Genomic DNA, 24,349 nt, shown 5'->3' with positions numbered 1-24,349 from the left:
ACGGTAACACAAATCACAACAAATATATTCTGATGTCATAGTTATACCTGGTCTGGAAAAGTAGTTTCCCTAAGCTCAAGGTCTTCCTCAGCATAAGTAAGGATGGTCTTCAGAGATCGGCGTAGGAACTCCTCGTTAAAATTCTGGGATGTTCCCACCAATGAAGAAAGGGACATGGTCACCTGCATCTTCACTCTTGCAAAATTCTAAAAAAAATGACAAACAGGAAATAGCAGACACAAAAATGGTTATGACAAATAAAAGACTTTAATAATAGAGGGGAGATAATGCCAGAAACTCATCATCAACGGTATCGATCCATCAAGTGAGGGATAAACAATACATGCTTGCTTGCAAAAGTGAACTCACGTTCCCAATCTCAAAGTTCTGCCTCATGAGGAGGTAGAGGGAGGCGCTGGCATGGGCCCTGATGGTACTTATACTGCTGCTGCAGCTCCTTAGCAGTCGCAGACACAGGTCGGCACACTGCTCCGTCTCCTCTTCAAACAGCAGTTCAGGAAACTAAACCGAAAGGAAAAACACCCACGTCACCCAAAGGCAGGCTAATAAAAACAACTCACAACGCAAGTATTTTAATACATGCTGTTATATTTAAAGATTACCCACCTTCGACACCAGTGCTCTCTGTGTGGCAAAACAGTGCTGCAGGTAGAGAGCGCTCTGATTGCAAGCCATACTGTGAAGCAAGACTTTCAGCACCCCACCAAGGACACTCTCCTTTGATTCGGTCACTGATACCGTCTGAAGACAGACAAATAGTTATTGTTAAATAGTTGAACAAAACCCCACCTTTAACACCAAGTCAGCTGGGATAGGCTCCAGCTTACCCATGACCCTAATGAGTACAAGCAGTATTAAAAAAAATGATGGATGGATGTTGTCTGAAATACCTGCACAATGATCTCCAATGTATCAAGGATGATCAAGTTGGCCTCCGTTGCGAGGTTGCCATCAATAAGCGCTTCATGCTCCAACTCTGCTCTGGTCCTACAATCACAATCACAAAAACAGAAACCAGCATCAATATGTGGGAAGTACCAACACTTCAACATTGCCCAAAGTAAAAAGTCCAGGAGGTCTTATTTCCAGGCACCACAATGAAGCAGATTTTCCCAGAGAAGATATTAGAAAGTCATTTTCGTAAATGGGAGATTTTTACAGCAGTGGTTTGTCTTCATCCTTGTAAAAGCCACAGGCACCAAAGGTATGCTGCTGTCTCTTAGGGGACATAAGGGCCCATTTCCAATTAGATTATCAATTAATACAACATTGAGATGTTACCTTCTCAATAATAGTAAAATACAACAGAAATAATTCTTTGTGATTGATTCATTTTTCATACATAAATGGGGCTGCTGAAAACGTAGCGATTTTTTCTTAGACTGGTTTGAATTGCCCGACCTAATTATTTACATTACAGTGGTCCACCCCTTTAGAAGTGCCAGAGCATCAGAGTTGGATTCTTGTGTTCAAACTCTTGTGTTTCAGCAATACTGGCTTACAAAGATACCTCGTGATAGCCAGACTAAACCTGTGACACATCAGGGGAGTTAAGATGTATTCATGTATTAAGACTACTTATTGGGTAGCACAAGGTATTAAAGTAAATTTGAGGATAATATTACCACTTGGCTCTGATTTCCCAGAATCTATATATATGCTTTATGATAAAAAAAAGAACAAACGACAAAATGCTTTTTTTATCTGCCACATTAAGAAGGAAAACACACCACTCTCAGGCTAACAATCAGCAACACACATTAAAAAGCCATTGCGACTCAGCCACCACTAATCAAAACAAGCACAATGTTATTGGGACAGATCGAGTGTGTAAGGGTAAGAACCAGCATAGAGACATTTCTTGGGGTGCGTTCACGTGCATGGGGGACCTTACAACTCAATTGTGATATTACTGCAGCAAGATATACAAGATTAATTTTACTGCGGTATGTTCTTGGCATTACAAATGTACGTAATTATGGAAAACAGAAATAAATCTCTTACAGCTATACAATTGCACTCCAGATGATTTAACATATGAGTACAGTATAAATAAATATTATGGTTTCAATGTTTCTGCTTGGGTAATGTAAACAATGTAAACTGTTACTGACTATCTGTCAGTACTTCACCATGCAAGTGAACACACACACACACACACACCATTCAAGGAACTCAAAGAAAACTGAGATTCAAAAGAGAACACAGCAAATATGGACCATACAATACCTGACTGATCTGTGATTCCTACATAAACACACAGCAACATCAAAGAATTAACAGAAAACTACTCTGGAACTGGAACAGAATGATGAAGAAAACTAATAAAATATATCAAAATGCAACATAGCCTCCGACAGTTGCTGAACCAAACTTTAAATTCTATATTTGGTTCTAGCTGTTTCTAGACATATGCTGAAATAAAAACTGGCGGGCTAGTCTTGTTTTTGGAAGACAATAACTGATAATTTAATTATCGAGCCGTATCACAACATAACCTACTTGTCTAGTCTCTCACTGTTCTGTCGCCAGTGGGTCATGTCCTTCCTCCACCGCAGATTTTCCTGGCTGCCAAAGGCACTGCCTGATGGACTACGCTCTGAAAGCAAAATAATTATTTACTTTTTTCATTGTGTAGAAAGAGTGGAAGGGTACACAGTGAGGCAGACATTTTAATTCACTATCACAAGTATGTGTGTTTCTCGGCCAAATTTACACAATTTTGTACATTTTGTTGGATTTCCACAATCACCTGTACAGGCAGGAAATTGATCACTCCATAGCCACATGGAGAATATGGGACAGACCATGGTGTAAACTCTTCTACTTCTGAACTGCACACGTGAAATTTGACATACTTGGAGTAAAAATGACTCTAGATAGTGTTTTCTCTTCAATGTGTGTGCATGGTAAACTCACCAAGCTGTCCACGGCTGCGACGCACCATCTCCTGTCTGGCACCGATGCTACCAAGTATGGCCTCTTCCAACTTGGCCTTCATGTCTTTGGACTTCTTAAAGGTCAAACTGTTCATGCGCTCAAACGCCTTCTTTCCCTGCATGGTGAACACAACATGGGCCTTGTATCCAGGAAGTAGAGGGTGAGTGGAAAAAGAGAAAAATGCAGGAAAGTCATTTGCAGCACAGCACTCGTGAAGTAAAGCAGGTTAATTGTATGAAAACATGCACTAACATAAAAGAGAACACAGCAGAACAGAATGAATAATAAGAAATAAAAATGCATGCTTCTAGAACACAAAGAAGGCGGTTTTGCTTTGTGACAAAATTCAGTAACCAAAGCATATTAGTTGTAAAGCGAACAATGTTAGGCATCTTACCTTGTACTCAAAGCAAGAGACACAGAGGTAGAGGAGCTCTAAAAGGCGGTTCAGCTGGGACACTGAAAGATCTGTGAACCACTTTTGTAGCACCAGCTCATCTGCATTTTTTAGCACCCACAGTAGACAGATGAGCAGACTGCGACTTGACTCAGCCGAAAAGCTCCCATGCTGACGATTCGCCTTGAGAGACGCACGAGAAAGTCAAATCAATTCAATGGGTAAAAATTCAAGTGGTGTGAAATAGTGCTGTCAAAAATAGCTCGTTCACTAATTTATTTCATTAACTGTGTTTCAAATTTTAGCGTCATTAACGCATCATGTCAAAACACATCACCCTGTAATGACGGCAGACGGAGCCACAATAGTGTGCCGCTCTTTTATAACGTCATACTTAGCTAAACACATCAATAGCAGTGCAATTGCAACACCACATATGTATCTCCAACTCACAAACACGTCTCTCGCACGCTCGTCTTGGAAACAAACCATCCTCATTGTCATTCAGAAAATCACAACAACATCTTTATTATGCATGTAAGTTTTGTCTAAATATCTAAATAAACAAAAAGACAAAGGAAAAACAGTATGTGGATATTCTCATCGCTCACTAACATATCACTAACATAACATAACATATCATTGTGCGGATGTACAATTTGATGCATTTAAGTATGCTCGGAAATCCCAGAGACTACATCCTACACTAATGCAACCCTTCTTTCTTGCTACTATAAAGAGACTAGCATTAGGCAAATACATTTTCAGGCATGTGTGATACCTTTTATCTACATTAAATGTTGAGTTCATTTGGAGCTGTTAATACATACAAATATGTATATACAAACATATATACTTGTGTCCTGTCATTTATCTTTCTGTTCATAAAATACAGACAAAATGGGTGTATTTCAAATATGGTGATGAATGTGATCAATCATGATTGGATTCATTTGAAAACTGTCATTAATTTAATTAAAATGACTCAATTGACAGCCCCAATAATAATATCAAATTTAATTCAGCTTTGTGAAAAAAAAAGGATCCATCATTACCTGCGAATTCAACAAGAAGCTGCTCGGTCGGGACATCGAAGAGGTAGTGGCAGTGCCCGCTATTGCCATGGCGACAGTCTGATTAATCATGCTGTTTGCCTCTCCCTCAGCGTCTTCCCCATTGCTGCTCACAGGTGCTCCCTGGGGGCCCCCTGGTCGACCCCACTGGTTAAGTGACTCTAGTAAAGGAGAGGAATGTGTTAGGAAAAACCGACAGATCACATATCACATATTATGTATGGCTATTATAAATACAACAATTAGCTGGAAGCTGATGCTTTCATTAGTACCTGTAAAGTCATGAAGCTGTGGCAGTGTCTCCATGACAATGCCAATCAAAGGAAGGTAAAGCATAGCAACACGGGCTTTGACCTCGGGATCTGCATAACGGGGGTCGGAGTCATGGCTGGAGAGCAGGTTATGAACAACACTGACCACTTTCTTATGCAAGCCAAACATCCTAGGAAAAGAAATGGGGACACAAGAAAAACTAACTATTCAGATGCATTGTGATCATGGCTGGAAAAAACTGTTATTTAGTACAACAACATAAAAACAGTTAGCATGACCAAGTTAATAAGTTTAGTTTATTTGACTGGACTCATATTTTAAATGTTATTCAGTCAATCACTCCTCAAGTAAGCTAGTGTACCCGGCACATACTAACCCCTCATTGTCTGGGTCCAGTATCACAGACAGTTCTGACAGTACAAGCCCAGCCATGAAGTGTTGTTCTCTGAAGGGCACAGAGAGTTCAAACATGTTTGCTATTTTTTGGTCCTGGACATGAGTGGAGAACCCAGAGCTCTGTGACAAGAATGGAAAAAAAGATAAAGAGTCACTTACATACAATAGAAAAAGGCACCTCATATTTGCCTTAAGAAAAATAATTTTTGATTAATGATTATTTGGAGCATACAGATAGATTACTGTCCATAACAGGATCATGTTTTGATGCATTCAGATTTTTCTTCTAACTCATATACACATTAAACTAGCTTGTTCTATGTCTGTTTAGCAACATTTTATGATCTGACCTGCGAAGTCGCTGAAGAGACAGACGGTGATGGTGAGGCAGGTGGCGTGAGCAAGCTGCAAGGCAGGTTGAGAGTGACGTAGTGTTCATGGCTGCACACTATTCTCAAGAAATCAAGTCTCAGGGACTCCAAGGTTGGGTTTTGCAGCGTGAAAATCTTTGCGGACACCTGTTGAGAGGAAATTGTGAACTTTATAAAATGAAAAATCAAATACAAACATCAATAAAAATGATTGTCAGGTGAACTAATTTTATACCCACATGTAGTATAATGACTATGACTATCGCAAAGACTATTTTTCTCCTTATCATGAACCAGCTACCACCACATGATTTCAAACCCATGAACCAGATACCTCCAAACAATTTCGAGCCTACGTTCCCAAAGTACACCAGGGCTACAGTCATGGAGGTATGTGAATAAAAATAAGAAACAGTGTGACTACTATTCATCTAAAACACTTAAGGCTTACATAGTGCACTTGAACGCGTCCCCATGTAAACTATGCCTACGCCTATGCCTAACTATAAGTACAGTGCAGAAAAAAGGAAGAAGGAGGTTCTATGTGCAATATATGAACAAATAAGTTTGATGTCTATGTTGGGCATTAAGAATGCTTACTTTTGAAGATTACATTCATAGTGTTATCTGAATAAGAACTGGTCTTATGTGCTGCTGTAACAAATTAGTGCATTTTCTGATGTTATTTGAAGATAAAAATCAGAACACTGTGTTGCTTGCATAATTCTGTAGTGCTTGGACATGTATTATGAGTAAACCAACATAAATGCGGTAAATGTTCAAACATCCCAAGTGGGTAGTTACCTGCTTCCAGTATGCCCTGATAAGGGTAAAGACAAAGCCTCTATCCATGACTGACAGCAAATCATTGAGAAAGAACGCTAGACTTGTATTCAGTCTCTCAACCAGTTCCAGATCCTGATAACAAGAAGCACAAGTTACCGTTTACTCTGCTTGTATGCAATGACAATTAAAACACAGGTATACATAAAAATGTGCAAAAAGACAATTTCTATAGGCAACAACATCAGTTATATCTATCAAGATTCCATCAATAAGGCTTATATTAGTGCTATTAGAAGTGTTTGTCGCTGTAGCACCGATGAGAGTCATCTACCTTCTGGAAACGCGACACAATGTCCCCTGCAATGGTGCTGACCAGTGCTGTAATGTCATCCATAAAGCGTTCTGGGAATCGGTTCTTTCTGGGCGACTCCAGGCGATCAGCAAAGTAAAGGTGGTGGATAATGCTCTTCACCTGTGGTTTGAAGTACCAGGATACCAGCACAGAATACTGAGTTGTCATGTACTTTATAGAAGGTATACTGCAACATGCAGAAACATGCCAATTTACAGGGTTTCAAACTGGGTAAAGACGTGAGGCGTTTCCTACCATGAGTTCAAAGAAAAACCAGGCCTGCTGGAGGGCTCCCTCCCTGACGCTTCCACTGCTCACCACCCACTGGAGGGCCAGTTCCTCATGAAAGAGCTGGATGGGACAGGAACGCAGAGCAAACAAAGGGGTTGACATGGATGGACAGAACTAAACATCAACATTTTTAATACATAAGAGTTTTGGGTAAAGTACTGTATAGTCACTGTAAAGTTCCATATGAATCATATGTGAGGCATGATATACTTTTGGCATTTAAGTATATTATGTAAGAGAGTATGTAAAGTATGTAAATTGATGACGTAGATGTGGCAGTTTAGATTGAAATATTCACAAATCATTAAAAAACATAAGGCAACCATAAGCATCATGCAGTGTTATGACCATGCAAATTGTACCTCTTTACAATCAATGTTACTTTCTGCTGATAAATGAAACAAAAGCCAGTATTTTGCTTACCTTTTTGATTGTGTTGTTTTTTTAATGTGTGCATTGGTTTAAAATGTTCACCATTAAACGCACACTCGTGACAAAAACATTTTACAAAAAGAATAATCAGTGCCTGCCAGAATTTCACATTTTAAACTGACTTTTTCCTGACCCTTCAGAATGCTAAACAAGGAAGAAGCAAAAGTTGAGAAACACTTGACTCTTCTGTAGAGAATGACTATACAATGTTGCATGATGTCGAGTTTCATGTTGACAGATCATTTTTTGCGTTACATCAACCTAGAATAGCGTTCATTCATCAACAACATGCACACAGATTTAGGAATGACAGTACACAATGTGTGCAGCATTTGCAAGACTGAAGCCATTTTGTGTGTCAAATGATATTCCCTTAAATGTTCAAAGCAATCAGTTATGATCAGTGACATTCAGCAAGACGCCACAACCAACAAATACAACACCGACCAATCCAGAGCCATACTGTACATCCACAGACAAGACAAGTGGGGGAGGGGGAAGCAAGGAGTGCGTGGGGGGTGGTTTCCTCCTCCGGTGCAAGTGGCTCTACCTTTTTTGTGGGCAACCGTCCTGTTAAAGTTTGCAAGAAACTGGCGCTCTCTGTGTGCGAAGACATGCGATTGCCACAGCGCTCCATGGCCTATGGGTGGAATGAATGGAAGGTGACAACAAAGTTAGTGGAGGAGCAACAGGAGTGTGGGGTTGCACCTTTCCTTTACAGCATAAAGCAAAAGGTGTCTGGGTCTCAAACAAACAAACGCACACAGCCTTGTCGTACAAACACACACACATACAGACACACACATGGACGCGAAACAATAACAGTTTCTGTAGTACTCGATTTTAACTCTTAAAATATAAATAATGTAATATTCAATATGTCATAGAGGGACCCTGGGTGCAAATATTACATTACTGTTTCTCTTGATTTTACAGCCCTTCCTATGTATGGGCCATATATTGCATCCCTCGGGCAAAAGGTGGGAAAACGGATAGAAAATGTAAATATTGAGGGGGGGATGTCAGCCTAACGTCAGAGGTTAAAAGCCAACAACATGCTCTGTTACTGTATCCTCCAATTGATCTTTATGATGCTGGTTATGGACATAAAATACATGTTCAGATTTAGAATAACAGAACAAGACACCCATGAAGACGAAACGCGAGGCAGACAAGCAAACACACAGACACACTCTTTCATTCACATGTAACATGCTCCAGTGACAAAGTGAAGGATATGAGAGGTTAGTAGGAATTCATGCAAATGAGTAGACAGTAGAGGCTAAATCAATTAAAAGGAATAACTATGATTAAAGTAGTGTTGGAATAACTACAGTATGCTGAAGAGGCTGACTAACACCACTCTTTTTCTCCACTCCATCCACAATAATTACTACTGAAAATGACTTTGGATGTGTTTCCCTAATTGAGTGTATTTCAAACTCATAGCTAATTAAGCCTTGCATTACATTTGATAAGCTGAAACATTATGTATGAATGGTAATGATTTCCATGGAGAGCAATCATCTTATTGCAAATATAGCAAAACTATACTTCGTGTGTGCTGGGACCTGGCACCACTCCCATTACTGGGACTGCTAGTGATGTCCCTCTCCCCAACAATAATAAAAAAATAATCATTTTAAAATATTCCATTATTATTATTATTATTAGAATTACAGTCCATGTAAACACAGCCATTGGAAATCACAGCAAAAAAGTATCTGCTGTATACTTGCTGTATACATTGGAAATCACAGCAAAAAAGTATCTGCTGTATACTGTATATAATAATTACAAGGAAAAAGAGCGGTATTCAGTCGGGACTTGATGATGAAATTACTACATGTGGGGTGGTTGAGGGCAACTATGATTCATGTGTGGGATCATGGGAAAATTATGATTGTAATTCTAGTAGACTACTGAATTATTATGAAGTTTTGGTATTACATAACTCATACTTTACAAGCCCCCATTTTCAGAAACAGGAGAAAAAAAATTACTAAAAGGAACAATCTGAATAAAATGTTTAGTCAGACAGCTCATGGCAACACATATCACTAACAATACGTTAATGAGAATAACAAAGTACACACATAACACCAAAACTCCAAATATGTCAGTATTCTTCCAGGGTGAGCATGGTTAGATATTTTCGGTGAGGCAAAGCAGAGGACGGGGCATTCATAAAACCACCTGCATGGTTTCTGGAGCAGACCCAGGGCTGGATCCCCAAGGGGCACTCTTACAACCCATGGTGTGTACCCACGAGTTGGACCGGTCTAAGCCCTAGGGCGCCAAGGTCAAAAGGACACAAGGCAAGCAGGAAGCAAGGCAATAAGCGAGCAGCATGGGGGAAGCAGGAGGGAAGGAATAATCACAGGTTAAAGAGGTCAGGACGGCTGGTTGATTACAAGGACCCAAAAGATCATTTGTCATTATGTTAAAAATCACCACAGCAGAACAATCTCTCTTTCTCACCCATCCATCCATCCCTTTTCTATGCCGCTTATCCTCACTAGGGTCCCTTTAGTAAGAATTCTTCCCCCACTCTCTCATGACTGTGTTTAGCTAAGCGTTGTGGACGGAGAGTGAGTTGTGGCCGACAGCAACTCCTGTGTGAAGGTTCATTGCATATGTGCTCTCTGCTTGTTAATAAAGTGACTGAAGTACATTGTGAGTCTCTCCTTAACCACAAACAGCGGCATTACATTGGTATTCCACACTCACCAGTAGGTGTCAGTAACATTACAATGATGAGACGATAGCAACCGCAGGAAATTCACTGCCGATGCTAACATGTGAGTCTATTCTGTCTTCTTTATGTCCAAGATGTTTTTTTCTGTTATTATGGGTAATGTAAATCTAAAGTGGATTATAGGGGTGTTGTTTCATGTCTAGAGGGCTCTAATAATACTGAAAAAACATATCTATAAGGTCATAAACAGGTGTTCTATGCTCTATCTAGGAAAATATTCAATTTATATAGAAGGATTCAAATTTCATGGACATTCAGTTATCACTGTCAGGTCTGGAACCAATTAACCACTATATACATGGGATTGCTGTAATTTTCAACTTTGTCTTGTCTTGTCTTTTCAACCAAACCAGACATTGTGCATTTTTCTCATGGCAGGCGGCTTTTTTTTACCAGTCAGCGATAAGATGTCCAAACTTATGTTTACACATGATATCTAGTTTACATACTGATAAAAATAGACCTCATGGTCACTGTGTGCATGGAAGGTAAGCTGCCTTGGTGTGGGTTAAGAACTGCAAAATCAGTGCAATCACCTTATACGAGCCATCAAAAAGACATCACAAAATCAATACGCGCTAAAGATGTCAGTGCTGGTAAATATTTAAGTTTGATAAGCACGTGCAGCAGAAACACAGAAGTCAGACAGAGCATTGCCATCAAGTAACCAACAGATTTATACATATACTGTAAATTAATGTTCGTGCATGTTTGCATATCTTACCTTGCTGCCAATGATGGAGCGAACCTCATCGTCAGGAGAGGTGGGTGTACCGGAGATGTCAGGGTTACTATTGCTAAGGCTACGAGAGCGGTTGAGGTTAAGGCTGGCTGGTCGAACTGCTGATCGAGCCATGGTGGCATAGTGAACAGAACCACCCAGCCCTCCAGGGCCTGGTAGAACACACACATAAAAGAAATTAATAACCTTGGATGCAAAGGGAGTGACTGTTTTTACCAATATTTTGTAACTACAAGCTCCTTTGGATTAAAGCAAAAATGTAATTCAAAATAATACTCATGTTGCAAAAATGTCAACTGAATTTGTTATCTGATAACTTAAGCTGTGCAAATGATGCATTTATTTGCAAAAAGCTAGTGATTGGCTTTGTGAGTAGGATTTGATTGATATAAAAAGGGCTGCTAACTGCATAATTACCACAAAATGCAAATCAATCCTTTGCAGTAATTATTGAAATAAAATGTGAACTGTCTGCAGGCCTGCAACATCTCGCACTACTTAAACAGCTACAGCATAAAACTACATGCAAGTTCAGTGGGATTAAAAAGAATGGTGGAACAAACAGTATCTACCTGTAAAGCATGTTTTGTCTTTAGTAGGCAGGCAGACGTTGCGGAAAGAAAGAAAAAAAGTAGCAAAATGGAAAATGTAAAAGGAAAATATGGCAGAAAATTTTTAAACAAAGACATGAGTACAACGGATGTGATGAGGTTCAATGTAGAAACGTCTTCAAATAAAAAATCTGACATGTCAGAGGTAAAAAAGTAACAAGTTTCCATCAGTAAATACCTGGTGAAGGTGCATTGGGGTCCGTGCTCGGCAACCGGAAGACATAGTGGATGTATGAAGACAGCAGACTGTTGCGGCCATGCATGTCCTGGCTGGTGTCCAGGTACTTATGGAGGCGGTTTACAATGGATGCCATCACCTCAAATGATGCCTGGCCAAGATTCACTAAAAGCACACAATCACAGACAGACCGTATTTTAGTACAAAGTATAAAAAAAAACAATATAGTCAACAGTCGCATGGCTGAGATTGCCATCTTTCAGTTTATGTACACCATCTCCATGATTGTACGGCCAAACAGTGCACCTAACAAACTAGTCGGGTGCCCAAACAAAGCATATTGCTGACCAGTGACTCTGTGAAGAATGGAGTGGTCCTTTCAGAGATGGGACACTATAGATTCTGTCCGGAGAATCATTTAATGATCCTTATTATGTGTATGCGGGTGGTTTATTTTGTCAAATAAAGTGAAACAGAACGATGAACAACTCTGTATCTGTCTGCTACCATCCTTATTCCGAGCCCTGTCCTGTGTGCTACCAGAGTCAGTCAGGCCATTGTGTGTAATGATGATTGTACCTGCTGCTGAAGTTTACAATAAAGTTCAAGTGAGCAAGTAACTGTCCTCTATTCAAAGTTATGTTTGTAACAGACAAGAAGGATACAGTGTCTGCATGGGCTCTTCCAATCTCCCCCTCCTCTCATCTACATGTTTTCTAGTTTTCCATGAAGGTACAAAGTCAGGTCAAATGTTCATTTAGCCATTTAATTAGTCACCTCGCTTATTTCTCTGCATTTATAACTATAATGTGTTTTGTGATAATATTTTTTCTTATCTGGAACATATCAATTGGATTTAATTTTTTTTTTAAGGGAAAAATGTGATTCGGTTGTCATATTTTTCGGTTGCCGTCTGACCTTTTGGAACGGCTTAATAAGAAAAAACAATTATAACAATAATCTCAGAATATTCAGAGTATTAAGTGTCTAAGAAGATGCATTAATATACCAATTTGTCCAGCGATGACTGGCGGTCGGACCACAAGCAACACCAACTTGTCAAGTAGAAGGTGCAGGAATCGAACAACTGGCTCCAGCTGGGAAGAGTTCAGTGCAGCTATGCTGGACTTCAGCTCAGTTTCCAGGTTGTTCTCCATGATTCGCATGTCTCCTATCCTGACTGGGAACATGTGCTCATCCAGGGCATGTACCAAGGCAAAGAACTTATCCAAATACTGATCCTGGAATAAATGAGAGAATGATCCAACAAGGTTGAAAAGGGAACAGAAAAATTTAAAATATAGAAAATATGCACGCAAAGAATATATCTCTTCAAGATAAAGATGTCAGAAAATCAATAGCTTTTTTCAGCCATGACTGACAAGATAAGTGACTGTCCTGTGGTGAGCACCAGCAACTAATCTACTGGCGATAAATTATAGTGCAGTTTAGTTTGACTTGAACTGAAAATTTAACTGTGCAGTTGATTATTTCCTTCTGACATTAAAATATGAAACCACAAATACATAGCTGACGTTAAGTGCGAAGGAGGATCAAAGATGAGATGTGAGGATGGTTAGAGACTATAAAAGTCAATATTTCAGTTACCTGTGTATGGATGGTTGAAACAGCAACCACTTCCACATTGAATACTCCACGATGGTTGTCCACCCACTTCATCCCTGGGAGTGGAACCTGAAATCCAATAACAAAGGATCTCTAAATATTATGACATTAGATTGTGAAACCTAGTAAATAGCACTCAACAGATGTTTCTAGTATTAGATACGGTATGGGAATCTAATATTATACCTCATTAAGATAACATTTACTTAGTTTATTCATTCTCTATGTTATAGTTCCTACTATTTTGGTGGAAAAAAAAAACACTCTTAACACGGTCTTACATCTGGTGAAAGTACAGAGTATGACTGCGGTGGTTTTTCCAGTGACACTGGAAGACAAAAGTGCCCTGTCCGCAAACGTCCATTCTGCAACATAGGGATCCACTGAAAGAAAAGAACAGAATCACTGAATGTTAGTTAATCAAAGTTACAGCACAGCATCATGCAGCAACCTCACATTTGTACTCTATGTATGCCTGGCTAGATTTTACAACAGTGTGCAAGAATTATTTTTTTTGACTATGGTCACTATTTGGTTGGATTCACAATAACTGTATTGGACCTACCGTGTACCCCACAGGGGTCTCCAGCAATGTGTTTTGCTTCTGCTGGCAGCTGACATGGTAGAAGGTGAAGAGGATGTGGTGGTGGTCTGACAAGGAGGCGGGAAGCTTGATCTTGATTTCATCATGAAAGTCAGGGGATCTGAAGATAGAAAACAAGTGTCAAATCCTTAATTGGATGCTGCCTTATCATTACTTAAACATACTTTAAAAAAATCTAAACGTTAATGAAACGTCAGAGAACTTGATCTATCAATAGACTAGTATTACAGGACTTCCGTCTGCTGGCAAATATCCAAAAGTAACATAAGCACATACGTGTATTTTTCATGGACATTAATGTAATTCATTTATGGTTTTTAATTATTTATTTCACTCTATTAAATTAATTCAAAATTTAATTAAATTAATTCAAAATTTAATTAAATTAATTCAAAGTTCAGGGGGAATGAACTTAGGGAGTATTCAATCATATGATCTCACAATAAATGTGGAGAACAGACTGTACCATGCACATCATGTCTCATCCAACTGCATGTGACGTACTGTGGTTAACACCCTTACCGATTGTGGTACACTACAGAAGTATAGGCCTCTTTGTAGAAATCAGCACAGCTTGACTTCCCAAAGATCACCTGGGGATACAATGACACGCTTATAAAGGCATAATTTTACCCATACAAACACAGCATGATACAAAAATGGCTCACATATACTGTAAGTGGAGGCATTTATCTTATTTGTGAGTCAAATAGTGCTAAACAAGCAACTATTGTATCATAGGATGCCATACCTGCATAGCGTTATTCGGATCCTCTCCATTCATAAATTGCACTTTCACCGTAATGTTACGGGCCGAGCCTTGTCGGTTGGCAAAGTTGAGGCTCTGCGGGTTCACATACAGCAGATTTCTGCAAAATATATGAGGTTAGAGGAGATTATGTAACCAATATATATAATAGAAATCAAATAAAAATAAATTCAATGTCTCATGCTGGGTCAAAAGCCCAGGGGTAAACATAAGCTTTTGAGATGGGTTCTAAAAGTGCACAATTCTGTCTAATATGTGTGTGTATGTTGGGGGGTCGGGTCGTCCCACATTTTGGGAACAGCAAAGGCTCTGTCCCCTCTGAGCACTTTCAGGAAGAAACCCTGTTGGCTATGGTTTATGATACACCGAAAGACAACAAATGCTTTGGAAGGAATGTGATAAAAAAATACACAAAGCGGTTTGACTATAAAAATCCTGGTCACTTTGCAGCCACTTGTAAGCAGGCAAAAACAAGAGTTACCACGCCTCATGTCAGGAAGTGCAAAGTAACCTAGGTTCAGTGGATAAACCACAGTGACGTCGATGATTCACTGGGGAATGAATCCGCAGAGATCACAGCTGGAAACACAAATTGCATGTATGGGAATCTGTCTTGTCCAATCATTAGAATGCTTCTTGTCAGGACAGAAAAAGTATTCAAATTAAAATGGAAACCATGAACAAGTAGTTTAACTGCTATCATAAAAAAACTATTCAACAAACTTCAATACAATGTGAAGCAAATGTTCACTTTCCGATGCTTGATGCTGGCTTAATATTATTATACATTATTACCAATAAGTTGTAAGTCTGGAATTACAATAGGCAAGCATGGGTTATGTAGACTGGGCTTGGAGAAACACCTTCTCTGGCCTACTAGCATCAGTCTAGTAGCGGAGGGGACTCCGAAATACATTTTTATGGCTGTATTATTTTTTCCCCCATTCGCTGGTTGTCCTGGATGGTAAGCCCCGAAAAGAGGGGACCTACGTTATAGCCCATAAGAATGGTTCAATACAATAAGCCTTTATGATTGATGTATAATCACGAAAAAGAAACCAAATTTACCCAAAATAGATGATGTGATAGGTCATAGCTATATAAGCTAATTTACAGTAAACAGGCTAACAATGTATCACCTTATTAGCAAAAATAATAACAGGAAAATTATGTGATTGGTCAATTCTACTTGTACAGGTCAAAATACATTGTGTATAGTCTTAGCATTAGAAACACAGTTCTGTTAAGTTTAGCTTTTCAAGTGTGATCTTAAATTTCGTAATATACAGGTATAGACAACACTCATAAAAGAAAAGTATGATAAGCAAGCACTATAAAACACAACTCAAAGTGATGAGTTTACACTGTCCAACCATGCCAACATCTTTCATGCCCAATAGCTGAACCCTGGCACAAATGACAGGCCCACTCCATGCTAAAAATCAAAAAGAGGCTGGTGCAAGGCTGACTCAGCATGAAGTTAAATCAAGCTCGGGACCATTAATTATACATCGCATTATCAATCAGAGTAAAGTATGCATGTAGTTCTAAATTTTGAGATTGACTGGACAGGCAATCAATCAAACAGCTGTGATGGCCATTGTTGGATTTCTGCTGATCAGCTAAAGCTCTGCCGCACAGGGAGAACTGAGGTGTGGTATGAAGAGGGGATTGTAGTAAATGGGTTGGGGGGGGATGTCATTTGCTCACTGCTGTGATTTGTTTGTTCAGGAGGAGGAGGACAGCCGGGGGATTTAGGGGGAGGTGAGCAGCAAACTGGTAGGGTTTAATAATCAACTTAGCCCCCCCTCCTCCCCGGAGCGAGCAGTATATAACATGGGGCGGCATGCCTCTAACATCAAGTATCTGGACGTCTGAGTGCAGGGTAGAAGGAAAAGGGTGTTGCCAGTACATTTAGACAGCAAGCACTGTGGAAAAGGAAGACAGAAACACAAATAATGATGCAATTTTTCCTCTTACTGCTGCTAGCCAGTTCCACGGTCGTTATTTCTTTGGAAAAGTTTGGTCGAGAAGATATGCTCACAGTAACTTCCAAAAGCCTTACAACAGAACCAAGTCCTACAGAGGCAAAGTCTCGCTTTGCCATGCTCGATGATGTTCGTCTACTAGCAAATGGCCTACTTCAGCTCGGGCAGAGCTTACGGGAGTTCGTACACAAGACCAAGAACCAAATCAATGACATTTTCCAAAAACTGAATATTTTTGACCGGTCCTTTTACCGGCTTTCAGTGGTCACGTCAGAGATCAAGGAGGAAGAAGAAGAGCTAAAGAGGACAACAAGTGTCTTGCAAGCCAACAATGATGAAATTAAGAACATGTCTATGGAAATCAACTCTAAGATCAACAACATTGTGCAGGAACGTGTACAGCTGCAGAGTAAAGTGGGGAGTCTTGAGGAGAGACTCAAGGGACTGTCCCAGAGTATGGTCCCTGCTGACCAGATCAAAGAAATTACAGCACTCAAAGTAAGTAAGGGTGTCACATTTTCTTCTACTACTGCACAAATCATGGTAAAACAATGTGTTAATACTTGACAGTGTCCAGCAGAGCCAGAACTCTTACATAACTGTATAGTGTTGCATTTCTGTAGTCGGTAAAGATCAATAATGTAACTGACATTTACATGTCCTAACCTGCACATATGCAGGGCTGTTGCAATAAGCTTATCATGACCTATACACTATGTTTCCTCTTTTCATTCTTGCAATTAATATTCCAACTGCCACCTGTTGCGAGAGATGAAATCATAGTGGCTTTATTTAATTCATGTGATATTCATAGTGTTGTGATTAGTAGTACTGGAAAGAAACCAACCGCTCCAGGAGGTCCGACTCAAACCTAAATGGAAGCTAACTGAATAAATTTTTCCCCATTAGAAATTATGCAAATCCGATGGATCTGCTCCAGAAAGCCAAAAATGTTAACACAAAAGCCGTTTCTATACTTTTACATGCAGAAAACATTTCAAAATGCAAATAAATGATGAATGAAAGGGCAAAATTTTAGGTTACTGTTCCCGAAGACACAAACTACCACGAGTTACATATCGCTGCAACATCGTGTCTTTGGAACAGTCATGTCCTCAATGAAGATGAATTTATATTTGTTTCCAAAACGCAATTACAAGGTGTTTTGTGTTAACACTTTTGACCACTGATGACATCTTAGACAAGCAACATGAAGTAGCAAACCTCCAGTTCCGGATGCCATTTTGCTAGCTAATGGGACGTTAACCAGGAAAGAGGTTTTGTGATACAATTACATTAAGAACACAGTTGAACTCACAAAGTGTATCAATGACACAACAATATGTGCACCATTTTGTACGCTAATACAATAAGCTTTGACCTGTCATTTCCAGGATGTGATTGAAACTCAGGAGAAAACAATCACAAGCCTACTGAAAGCTGTGCAGGATCAGCATGAGCAGCTAGATCAGCAAAAAAACAAAATTAAGAAAATGGAGGAAAAGGTAAACGATTCTTTGTTTAGAATACAATTTTAGGGTACTTTTTTTTAAATGTACTATTTATATGAACATGAATGTAGAGCACAGTCTGGAAAGAAAGCTGACAATATAGCTTTAATCATGTGAATGCGTTGGTGTTGTTTTGTAGCTCAACTATGACACCTTCCAAGAAACCTTTGATAAACCAGTAGATTCAGAGACTACAGCTCCTGATGCGTTTGAGTATCTGACAAACGCCACTGACTTGGATGAAAATGGTAACATTGTTGCACAAAGCCTCACGTCACTTTTAATGACTATTTAAACAAAAATGGTCATGACTTGAATTGTTGCTTGCTGGTTATTTCAGATCTCCCCATTGATTGCAGTGAGTTATTTGAAAGAAGAGAGACCCGGAGCGGAATCTACGTCATCAAGCCAAAACAATCTGAGCCTTTCAACGTTTACTGTGAAATGGGGTCTGGTGGGTGAAACTTTCAGCATTAATCATTATATTCATCTTAACTCAATGTGTCTATTCCAGAGTTGCTACTCATCATAACGGTGTCAAATAGGCGTCCACATTCTTGTGTACGCTCTAGCTTGAAACTTAACCAAGAAAATTATTCCCCATGCATTCTTAGATGGAGGTTCAACTGTGATCCAACGTCGGGTTGATGGTTCAGTAGATTTTGACCAGACATGGGAAAAGTATGAGAAGGGCTTTGGAGATCTGGAAAGTAAGTATCGTTTCAAACTGTAAATAATCCAAATAAAAAAATTACAACTGCTTGGTAAAGTTTATCCATCAATGTTGTTAAAAAAAACCCACTGTGTCTTATGTAGAGGACTTCTGGTTGGGTCTAAGGAAGATTCACAGCCTTACAAACCAAGGCGTGTACATTTTGAGAACCGATCTGGAGGACTGGAAGGAGGCTAAGCACTGGGCTGAGTACCACGTCTCTCTAGACGGTCCCTCTGAGCACTATACCCTCCATCTTAGCCACTTTACCGGTGACCTGGTGGATGCCATGGCCAATAGTTCCAGTATGAACTTCATCACAAAGGACAGAATTGACACCAACCAACAAAACTCTAACTGTACACGAAGTTATACAGGTATACAGTACTTCAAGCAGCCATGTCAAAACAGAAAGTTCACTTTAGAAACCTGAATCTTAACAACAATAGTCTGCTGTAAACCTTTTTGCAGGTGGTTGGTGGTTCACCGGGTGCGGAGAGAACAACCTCAATGGAAGGTATGTATGGGTCAGAGCAAAGGGTCATTCTGCGAGGAGGAGGGGTGTACAGTGGAAACCCGGCAACGGGTCAGCATATTCCCTGAAGAGGACCAAGCTCTCCGTAAAACCAGTCACGACTGCAAAAGGTTTTAATTGAACTTGTCATCCCACGTGGTCTATTCATTCATCTTCATATTCACCATTAACACCAATACCGTATACAGCACTCAACCAAATAGGGAAAGCACTGAAAGATAAGTCAATAACACCACCACATTATTCATGCTGTGTTAAGCTGGTTATTTCATCAAAACCATTTTGGGAGATGGGGTTGTAGCACAACTAAAACAGCACAAGTCACAATATATAGTACTGCAATGGAGAAATGATGGAACAATGCCAGACCGGTCATCAACCTAATCGTTCCATCCAGTTAAGCCAATAGAAATGCCCGCATGCAATATCAGCAGTCACTTTCAACATGAAGAGATTGATTAACCACGTTGTGTGCAATGTCATGATGAAGCAGCAGATGGAAAAACAACAAGGAGGGACTGAAAATCAATTCTAAAAAGTTGCCTTACTTGGCTATTTATTTCAGTGAACATGAAGGTGTCTAGTTGACTCTATCATGCTCTAGCAGCTTAAGACACAAACTAAAAAAAGGTAAAAGACAAGTCATGGAGAAAATGAAAGACAAAACACTTTCACTTTGCACTGTTTTTAAAAATACCATAGACAGATAATATATTGTTGCCGTGTATGTTGCTGCACTGGGAATGTGACTCCGGTCTAGCATCACTCTTTTACAAAATAATAAGGAAAAAAGTTATGAGAATAAGCATAGACAGATCATGTTACAGATTACAAATGACAGGTATTGCTTCTAGAACAATGTTGTGCAAACGTCCATTGGTGTGAATAATACTATGTATGTGGATAAATACTATGTGTATGTGTGACGGGGTGATATGGTATTTAAAACACCCTAACTAAAAATTAAACTGTACTTTGTTTTGGTAGTGAAATGCATTGTGAAGTGTTTTATGTGCTATCCTTTTTTACTCTGTGAAATATTTAAAACATGCCCCTGCAATTATGGTATGTATTATGGTTAGACAGACATAATTTCTGTGTATCTCCCAGTCTATTGAGTCATATTGACTCTTGTTCGTTGGAAACTAATGTTCTGTCAATGTTTTTCATACATCACGTGTCATAGACCCTGACAATGTAAGCCTTTCAAACCCACATGTCCTAATAAAGAAAGAAAAGCTTGAATGACTTTATATTCAATACTTTTTATGAACTGCTCTCAAGTACATAATCCTAATACTATTTCACTAACACCTCCGCATTACGAAAACAGAGAAAAGGCACAATGTCTGTGAGCCCGAAACCAAATTGCATAATGCTGCTTTGATTTTGGAGCACATTTGTAAAGCATTCTAAAAGAAGGTACCAGGTTGCTTCAGTCATGGAATAAATCATTAGACCACTTTGTTTCTTCAGTTTCTTGTGCATTTGAATGCCTGGTACAACTAAAAGGTACGATGACAACAAAAATAGCTCAAAAGAGTTTAGTTTTTTTGGCAGTACAATGCTATAGGTATTTATGTAAAAACTTAAGTGGTTTTGGTTATTATCAAGAAAGCCGTGGAATTTGCTAGATATCATCTCTTAAATTAAACTCATACAATCTGTTTTTATTATCGTTAGATCAGTCCAAACAAATGTACCTTGAGTTGTAGCAGGCATTAAACGGATGGATAAGATGAAGAAACAAGTGTGGTCTAATTAATGTTTCCATGACTGTATATTAGCAGTAGGAAAATTTGAGTGGAACAATTATGGACTGTGCAAATGTTTTTTTTTTCTATACCTGTATGTGGTGTTTGGCACATAGACATCCCTGGCCGGAAACTCCAAGATCTCCCGGGTGGGTCGTACTCTGCTGTCAGGGTAAGGTTTAACCTGCAGAAGGTCAGGTGTCAAGCAATAGTGGGGGTTCTCTGGGGCTGGGGAAATGTCCAACTTCAACTGGGCTGCAGGGAGAAAACAGCAAGTAAGTTTGAAGAAGCAACTGATTTTTACACAGATTTCTTAATTAAGAGTCTAAGACAATCTTCCATGATATGTTTATACCTGTGATGGGTCTGAGTCTCCTCAATACTGAAGAAGGTCGTCTCATATCAGCAAGAAATTTGTACAAGTCCTCATCACTCAACCTATCACCCTCCTAAAATAAACATGCACATCAAAAGCTTGAGCAAAATTTTATGCCTTAACAAAAAAAGTATATTTACACCTGATTGCAGTGGCTGTGCAGACCTGTTTAAAGAAGTTGGTGATGGTGAGAGTAGCAGGTCTGAATCCAGTGAGACTACATGCTTCATCGCCACTGGTGGTTCTCTCCAGAGACCGCCTTCCCATGATGCTTGAGTTCCTCCGTTCTGACCATGAGCCTTTTCTCTCTGCAAAAGTAAATTCCAAAAAACAACAGAACAGTTTATAATATTTACTCCAAAGCTAATCCTTGCTTTAGTCCACTAGGCTTTAGACAAATCAGATAATTGCATCAGAACTGTCATAAAATATCGAGTCTGCGTAGCAACAACATTATACCACCATTGTCAGCACTGAAATTTTTTTTAGTACAATATTCTGGAATCTATGATTTTTGTGCCTGACCACAAGACCTCTGTTACATGCTTTTCCTGCATGTGCAAGACTGACAAACATTGATTCTATGCACACACGCATGCACACACTGGATATGCAAAGAGTATTAAAAAAACAGACCTGAAAGACTCATCTCTAGCTCAGTGTCTCTCTCTAGACTGCCAGCACTGTTGACAATATTCATTAGGTGGATGGCTGTCCAAGCAAAAGGCATTCGGTACCGGCCAAGGCGTTGGCAGAACTGCTCAGACTGGCTGCGTAGTTTCTCCAATTTCTCTTTATTCTGCAAAAAAAGATAACCACTATAATTAGTGTACAGCTTTTCCAATGCAGACAAACAGGGGAGGCAGGTGAGACATCATAAAAAATAATAAGTTGGAGTTGTACTGTATATCTGTGACTCAAACCAAAGTATGCATAATAAGTGTCCCCGCTTTGTCAGTGAGCGTACCTTGGCAGCATCTGATTCTTTGAAGACCATGTAGGGCTCAGCACATTCCCCAATATCCCCTTGCTGCAGTACCTTCTCCAGCTGAGATGGGGGGAAAAAGATTTCAGTCACTGCATCAACATACAGCCTAAAGGTGATCATAGATAGAAAAATCATACAAGTGTCTGACCTTGATGACCAGAAAGACATCCTGAGAGGGGTACGTGATTGAGAATACGGCAGAGCGTGCCAATGTGGAAATGGCTGCAGTCTGAATATGAGGTCGCAACATAGCCTTTGTCTGCTCGGAATTTAAGTCAAAGAAAAAGTTCTCGGATATCTGTGGAACACAACAAATTAGGGCTGTCAAAACATTCATTCATTCATCATTTGACACTTTAACTGTGTTATTGTGAACAGTGAAAGGGTGCGTTCAAAGACACCACTTAATTCAAGTTTGAGAAAATTAATTAGCATTGTATTAATTACTTAGCATCATAATAAAATGCAGCAAAGTGTACTTTTGCAGTAAGAGCTACTTTAGGGAGGGAATGTCTACTTACTGTTTTTCTTTGTCATTCTGTTTATTTAGACCACACATACAAGCCTAATAAAAATGTGTCTGTGAATGCGGACTAGACAGGTGTGGGAGTTAAAGATACATATATGGTGTTGGAATTGCACCGCTGTTGATGTGTTCAAGTCAGAATTAAGTAATAAAACCAAATGTTCAAAATAGCCTCTCATCTCCCATCTCTCACAAGGGAGGAATAACAACTCACCTTTTTCTTCTCCTTCACATCGTATAAAGCCAAACTAGCAAATATGGGTTCAATTTCGATCTCAAACCTACAGTGGGTACAGTAGGGGAGAAGACATAGTGGATCAGAAAAAGCTGCATTAAATAAAAAGAATTTTGCTCTCAGAAAAAGCCATCCCACCACTTACTTCAAGGACAAGCACTTTACAAGTAGTCTCTGGCCAAAGTGCTCTTTGGGTACATCGGGCACACAGTGACGCTCAATAGGGTCCTCCTACAGAGCAGGTATATAAATACAACTTTATGAAAAATTATGTTGAATGTAAAGTGTTAAAAATAAAATCAATAATATAATAAACAATGGTATATTAAAGACTAAGTTCTACCCATTCAAATCTGAAATTACACCGAGGCTACAGAGCTTTGCTATAACTATTTGACACATTTTAACATGCTTAATATATTCTAACATGTAACAATTGTGTTGAATATTAGAATTCACAAGGAAAAGTCTTCATGTACTGCTACGTAAGGTATATGGTATAGTACCTCATCAAGAGCTGGGTGGAGAGCAAAGAGTTCCCGATGGCGGTTGGTCTTGCGTTGCTCCTCATTGTGTCTGTCAATCTCTTCATTGGGCGCACGATCGAGGAGATGAGGGAGGAGAGCGTCAGGGAGGGAATTCTTCAAGTCAAAGATGCTGCACGCCCAGCTTCCCCGAGGCGTGTCATCAATGGACATTGAGCGCCGCTTGAGGTCATCCTACGGAACAACACTTATCTATTAATACAAACGTCATAGGCACAACTACAACACTTTGTGGTACCTGGTCATCCTGATAGCTGCTGCTCTCCGGCAATTCATCAGCCTCAAACACTTGTTTGGGTAAGCCTTTCTGACGCTCTTTCTGCTTATCCAATGAATTTGGGTTGAAGCCTGTGCCAAGTTTGTGGTATCTGACGATAAGGTGATATTTAGCATAAAAAAGTTAAGAAAATACTTGCTCGTGGTCAGATCTGTACTGTTTACTTCAAACTAATTGCATACTTTTACATAAACAAGTCTTACTTTCTGTTGACGATGGCCCAGTCCTCTGTGTAGGATCTGACGCAGTCTCTCACATGAGGGTCTGTGTCCCTGGAAGCAG

At 39.5% G+C, this 24,349-nt stretch overlaps 2 protein-coding genes across 20 annotated transcripts in view; one reads left to right on the top strand and one right to left on the bottom strand.

The window, feature by feature from the left end:
* Nucleotides 1-24,349, bottom strand: part of dock7 (dedicator of cytokinesis 7) — a 38,743-nt gene that overhangs the window by 9,270 nt on the left and 5,124 nt on the right. For 3 of the 19 annotated variants that reach the window (XM_058072835.1, XM_058072836.1, XM_058072853.1), the window contains exons 4-40: nucleotides 24,271-24,339; nucleotides 24,029-24,158; nucleotides 23,752-23,964; nucleotides 23,391-23,476; nucleotides 23,225-23,291; nucleotides 22,633-22,782; nucleotides 22,464-22,544; nucleotides 22,133-22,295; nucleotides 21,662-21,804; nucleotides 21,476-21,569; nucleotides 21,213-21,375; nucleotides 14,603-14,720; nucleotides 14,374-14,444; nucleotides 13,813-13,951; nucleotides 13,529-13,630; nucleotides 13,230-13,316; nucleotides 12,631-12,862; nucleotides 11,622-11,786; nucleotides 11,405-11,422; nucleotides 10,815-10,984; nucleotides 9,529-9,621; nucleotides 7,883-7,972; nucleotides 6,865-6,960; nucleotides 6,589-6,729; nucleotides 6,276-6,389; nucleotides 5,451-5,618; nucleotides 5,081-5,220; nucleotides 4,704-4,873; nucleotides 4,414-4,592; nucleotides 3,359-3,541; nucleotides 2,941-3,100; nucleotides 2,524-2,620; nucleotides 2,251-2,268; nucleotides 912-1,008; nucleotides 628-762; nucleotides 370-522; nucleotides 48-206 (exon numbers count right to left, since the gene is read on the bottom strand). In XM_058072835.1, the coding sequence (XP_057928818.1) occupies nucleotides 48-206; nucleotides 370-522; nucleotides 628-762; nucleotides 912-1,008; nucleotides 2,251-2,268; nucleotides 2,524-2,620; nucleotides 2,941-3,100; nucleotides 3,359-3,541; nucleotides 4,414-4,592; nucleotides 4,704-4,873; nucleotides 5,081-5,220; nucleotides 5,451-5,618; nucleotides 6,276-6,389; nucleotides 6,589-6,729; nucleotides 6,865-6,960; nucleotides 7,883-7,972; nucleotides 9,529-9,621; nucleotides 10,815-10,984; nucleotides 11,405-11,422; nucleotides 11,622-11,786; nucleotides 12,631-12,862; nucleotides 13,230-13,316; nucleotides 13,529-13,630; nucleotides 13,813-13,951; nucleotides 14,374-14,444; nucleotides 14,603-14,720; nucleotides 21,213-21,375; nucleotides 21,476-21,569; nucleotides 21,662-21,804; nucleotides 22,133-22,295; nucleotides 22,464-22,544; nucleotides 22,633-22,782; nucleotides 23,225-23,291; nucleotides 23,391-23,476; nucleotides 23,752-23,964; nucleotides 24,029-24,158; nucleotides 24,271-24,339 (4,654 nt within the window). The remainder of the gene's footprint in view (nucleotides 1-47; nucleotides 207-369; nucleotides 523-627; nucleotides 763-911; nucleotides 1,009-2,250; nucleotides 2,269-2,523; nucleotides 2,621-2,940; nucleotides 3,101-3,358; nucleotides 3,542-4,413; nucleotides 4,593-4,703; nucleotides 4,874-5,080; nucleotides 5,221-5,450; nucleotides 5,619-6,275; nucleotides 6,390-6,588; nucleotides 6,730-6,864; nucleotides 6,961-7,882; nucleotides 7,973-9,528; nucleotides 9,622-10,814; nucleotides 10,985-11,404; nucleotides 11,423-11,621; nucleotides 11,787-12,630; nucleotides 12,863-13,229; nucleotides 13,317-13,528; nucleotides 13,631-13,812; nucleotides 13,952-14,373; nucleotides 14,445-14,602; nucleotides 14,721-21,212; nucleotides 21,376-21,475; nucleotides 21,570-21,661; nucleotides 21,805-22,132; nucleotides 22,296-22,463; nucleotides 22,545-22,632; nucleotides 22,783-23,224; nucleotides 23,292-23,390; nucleotides 23,477-23,751; nucleotides 23,965-24,028; nucleotides 24,159-24,270; nucleotides 24,340-24,349) is intronic. The other 16 variants (XM_058072839.1, XM_058072840.1, XM_058072844.1 and 13 more) reach the window with 12 other exon arrangements.
* On the top strand, nucleotides 16,493-20,706 carry angptl3 (angiopoietin-like 3). Its single transcript, XM_058072858.1, has 7 exons — nucleotides 16,493-17,106; nucleotides 18,003-18,113; nucleotides 18,259-18,367; nucleotides 18,460-18,573; nucleotides 18,734-18,829; nucleotides 18,936-19,208; nucleotides 19,303-20,706. The coding sequence occupies exons 1-7, from the start codon at nucleotides 16,579-16,581 to the stop codon at nucleotides 19,485-19,487; spliced, it is 1,416 nt and encodes a 471-aa protein (XP_057928841.1). The 5' UTR covers nucleotides 16,493-16,578; the 3' UTR covers nucleotides 19,488-20,706.

The sequence above is a fragment of the Doryrhamphus excisus genome, chromosome 5 (genome assembly GCF_030265055.1).
Source record: "Doryrhamphus excisus isolate RoL2022-K1 chromosome 5, RoL_Dexc_1.0, whole genome shotgun sequence".
Taxonomy (NCBI): domain Eukaryota; kingdom Metazoa; phylum Chordata; class Actinopteri; order Syngnathiformes; family Syngnathidae; genus Doryrhamphus; species Doryrhamphus excisus.
Note: the sequence above shows the minus strand (reverse complement) of the source record. Positions and strands in the feature narration are given on the sequence as shown.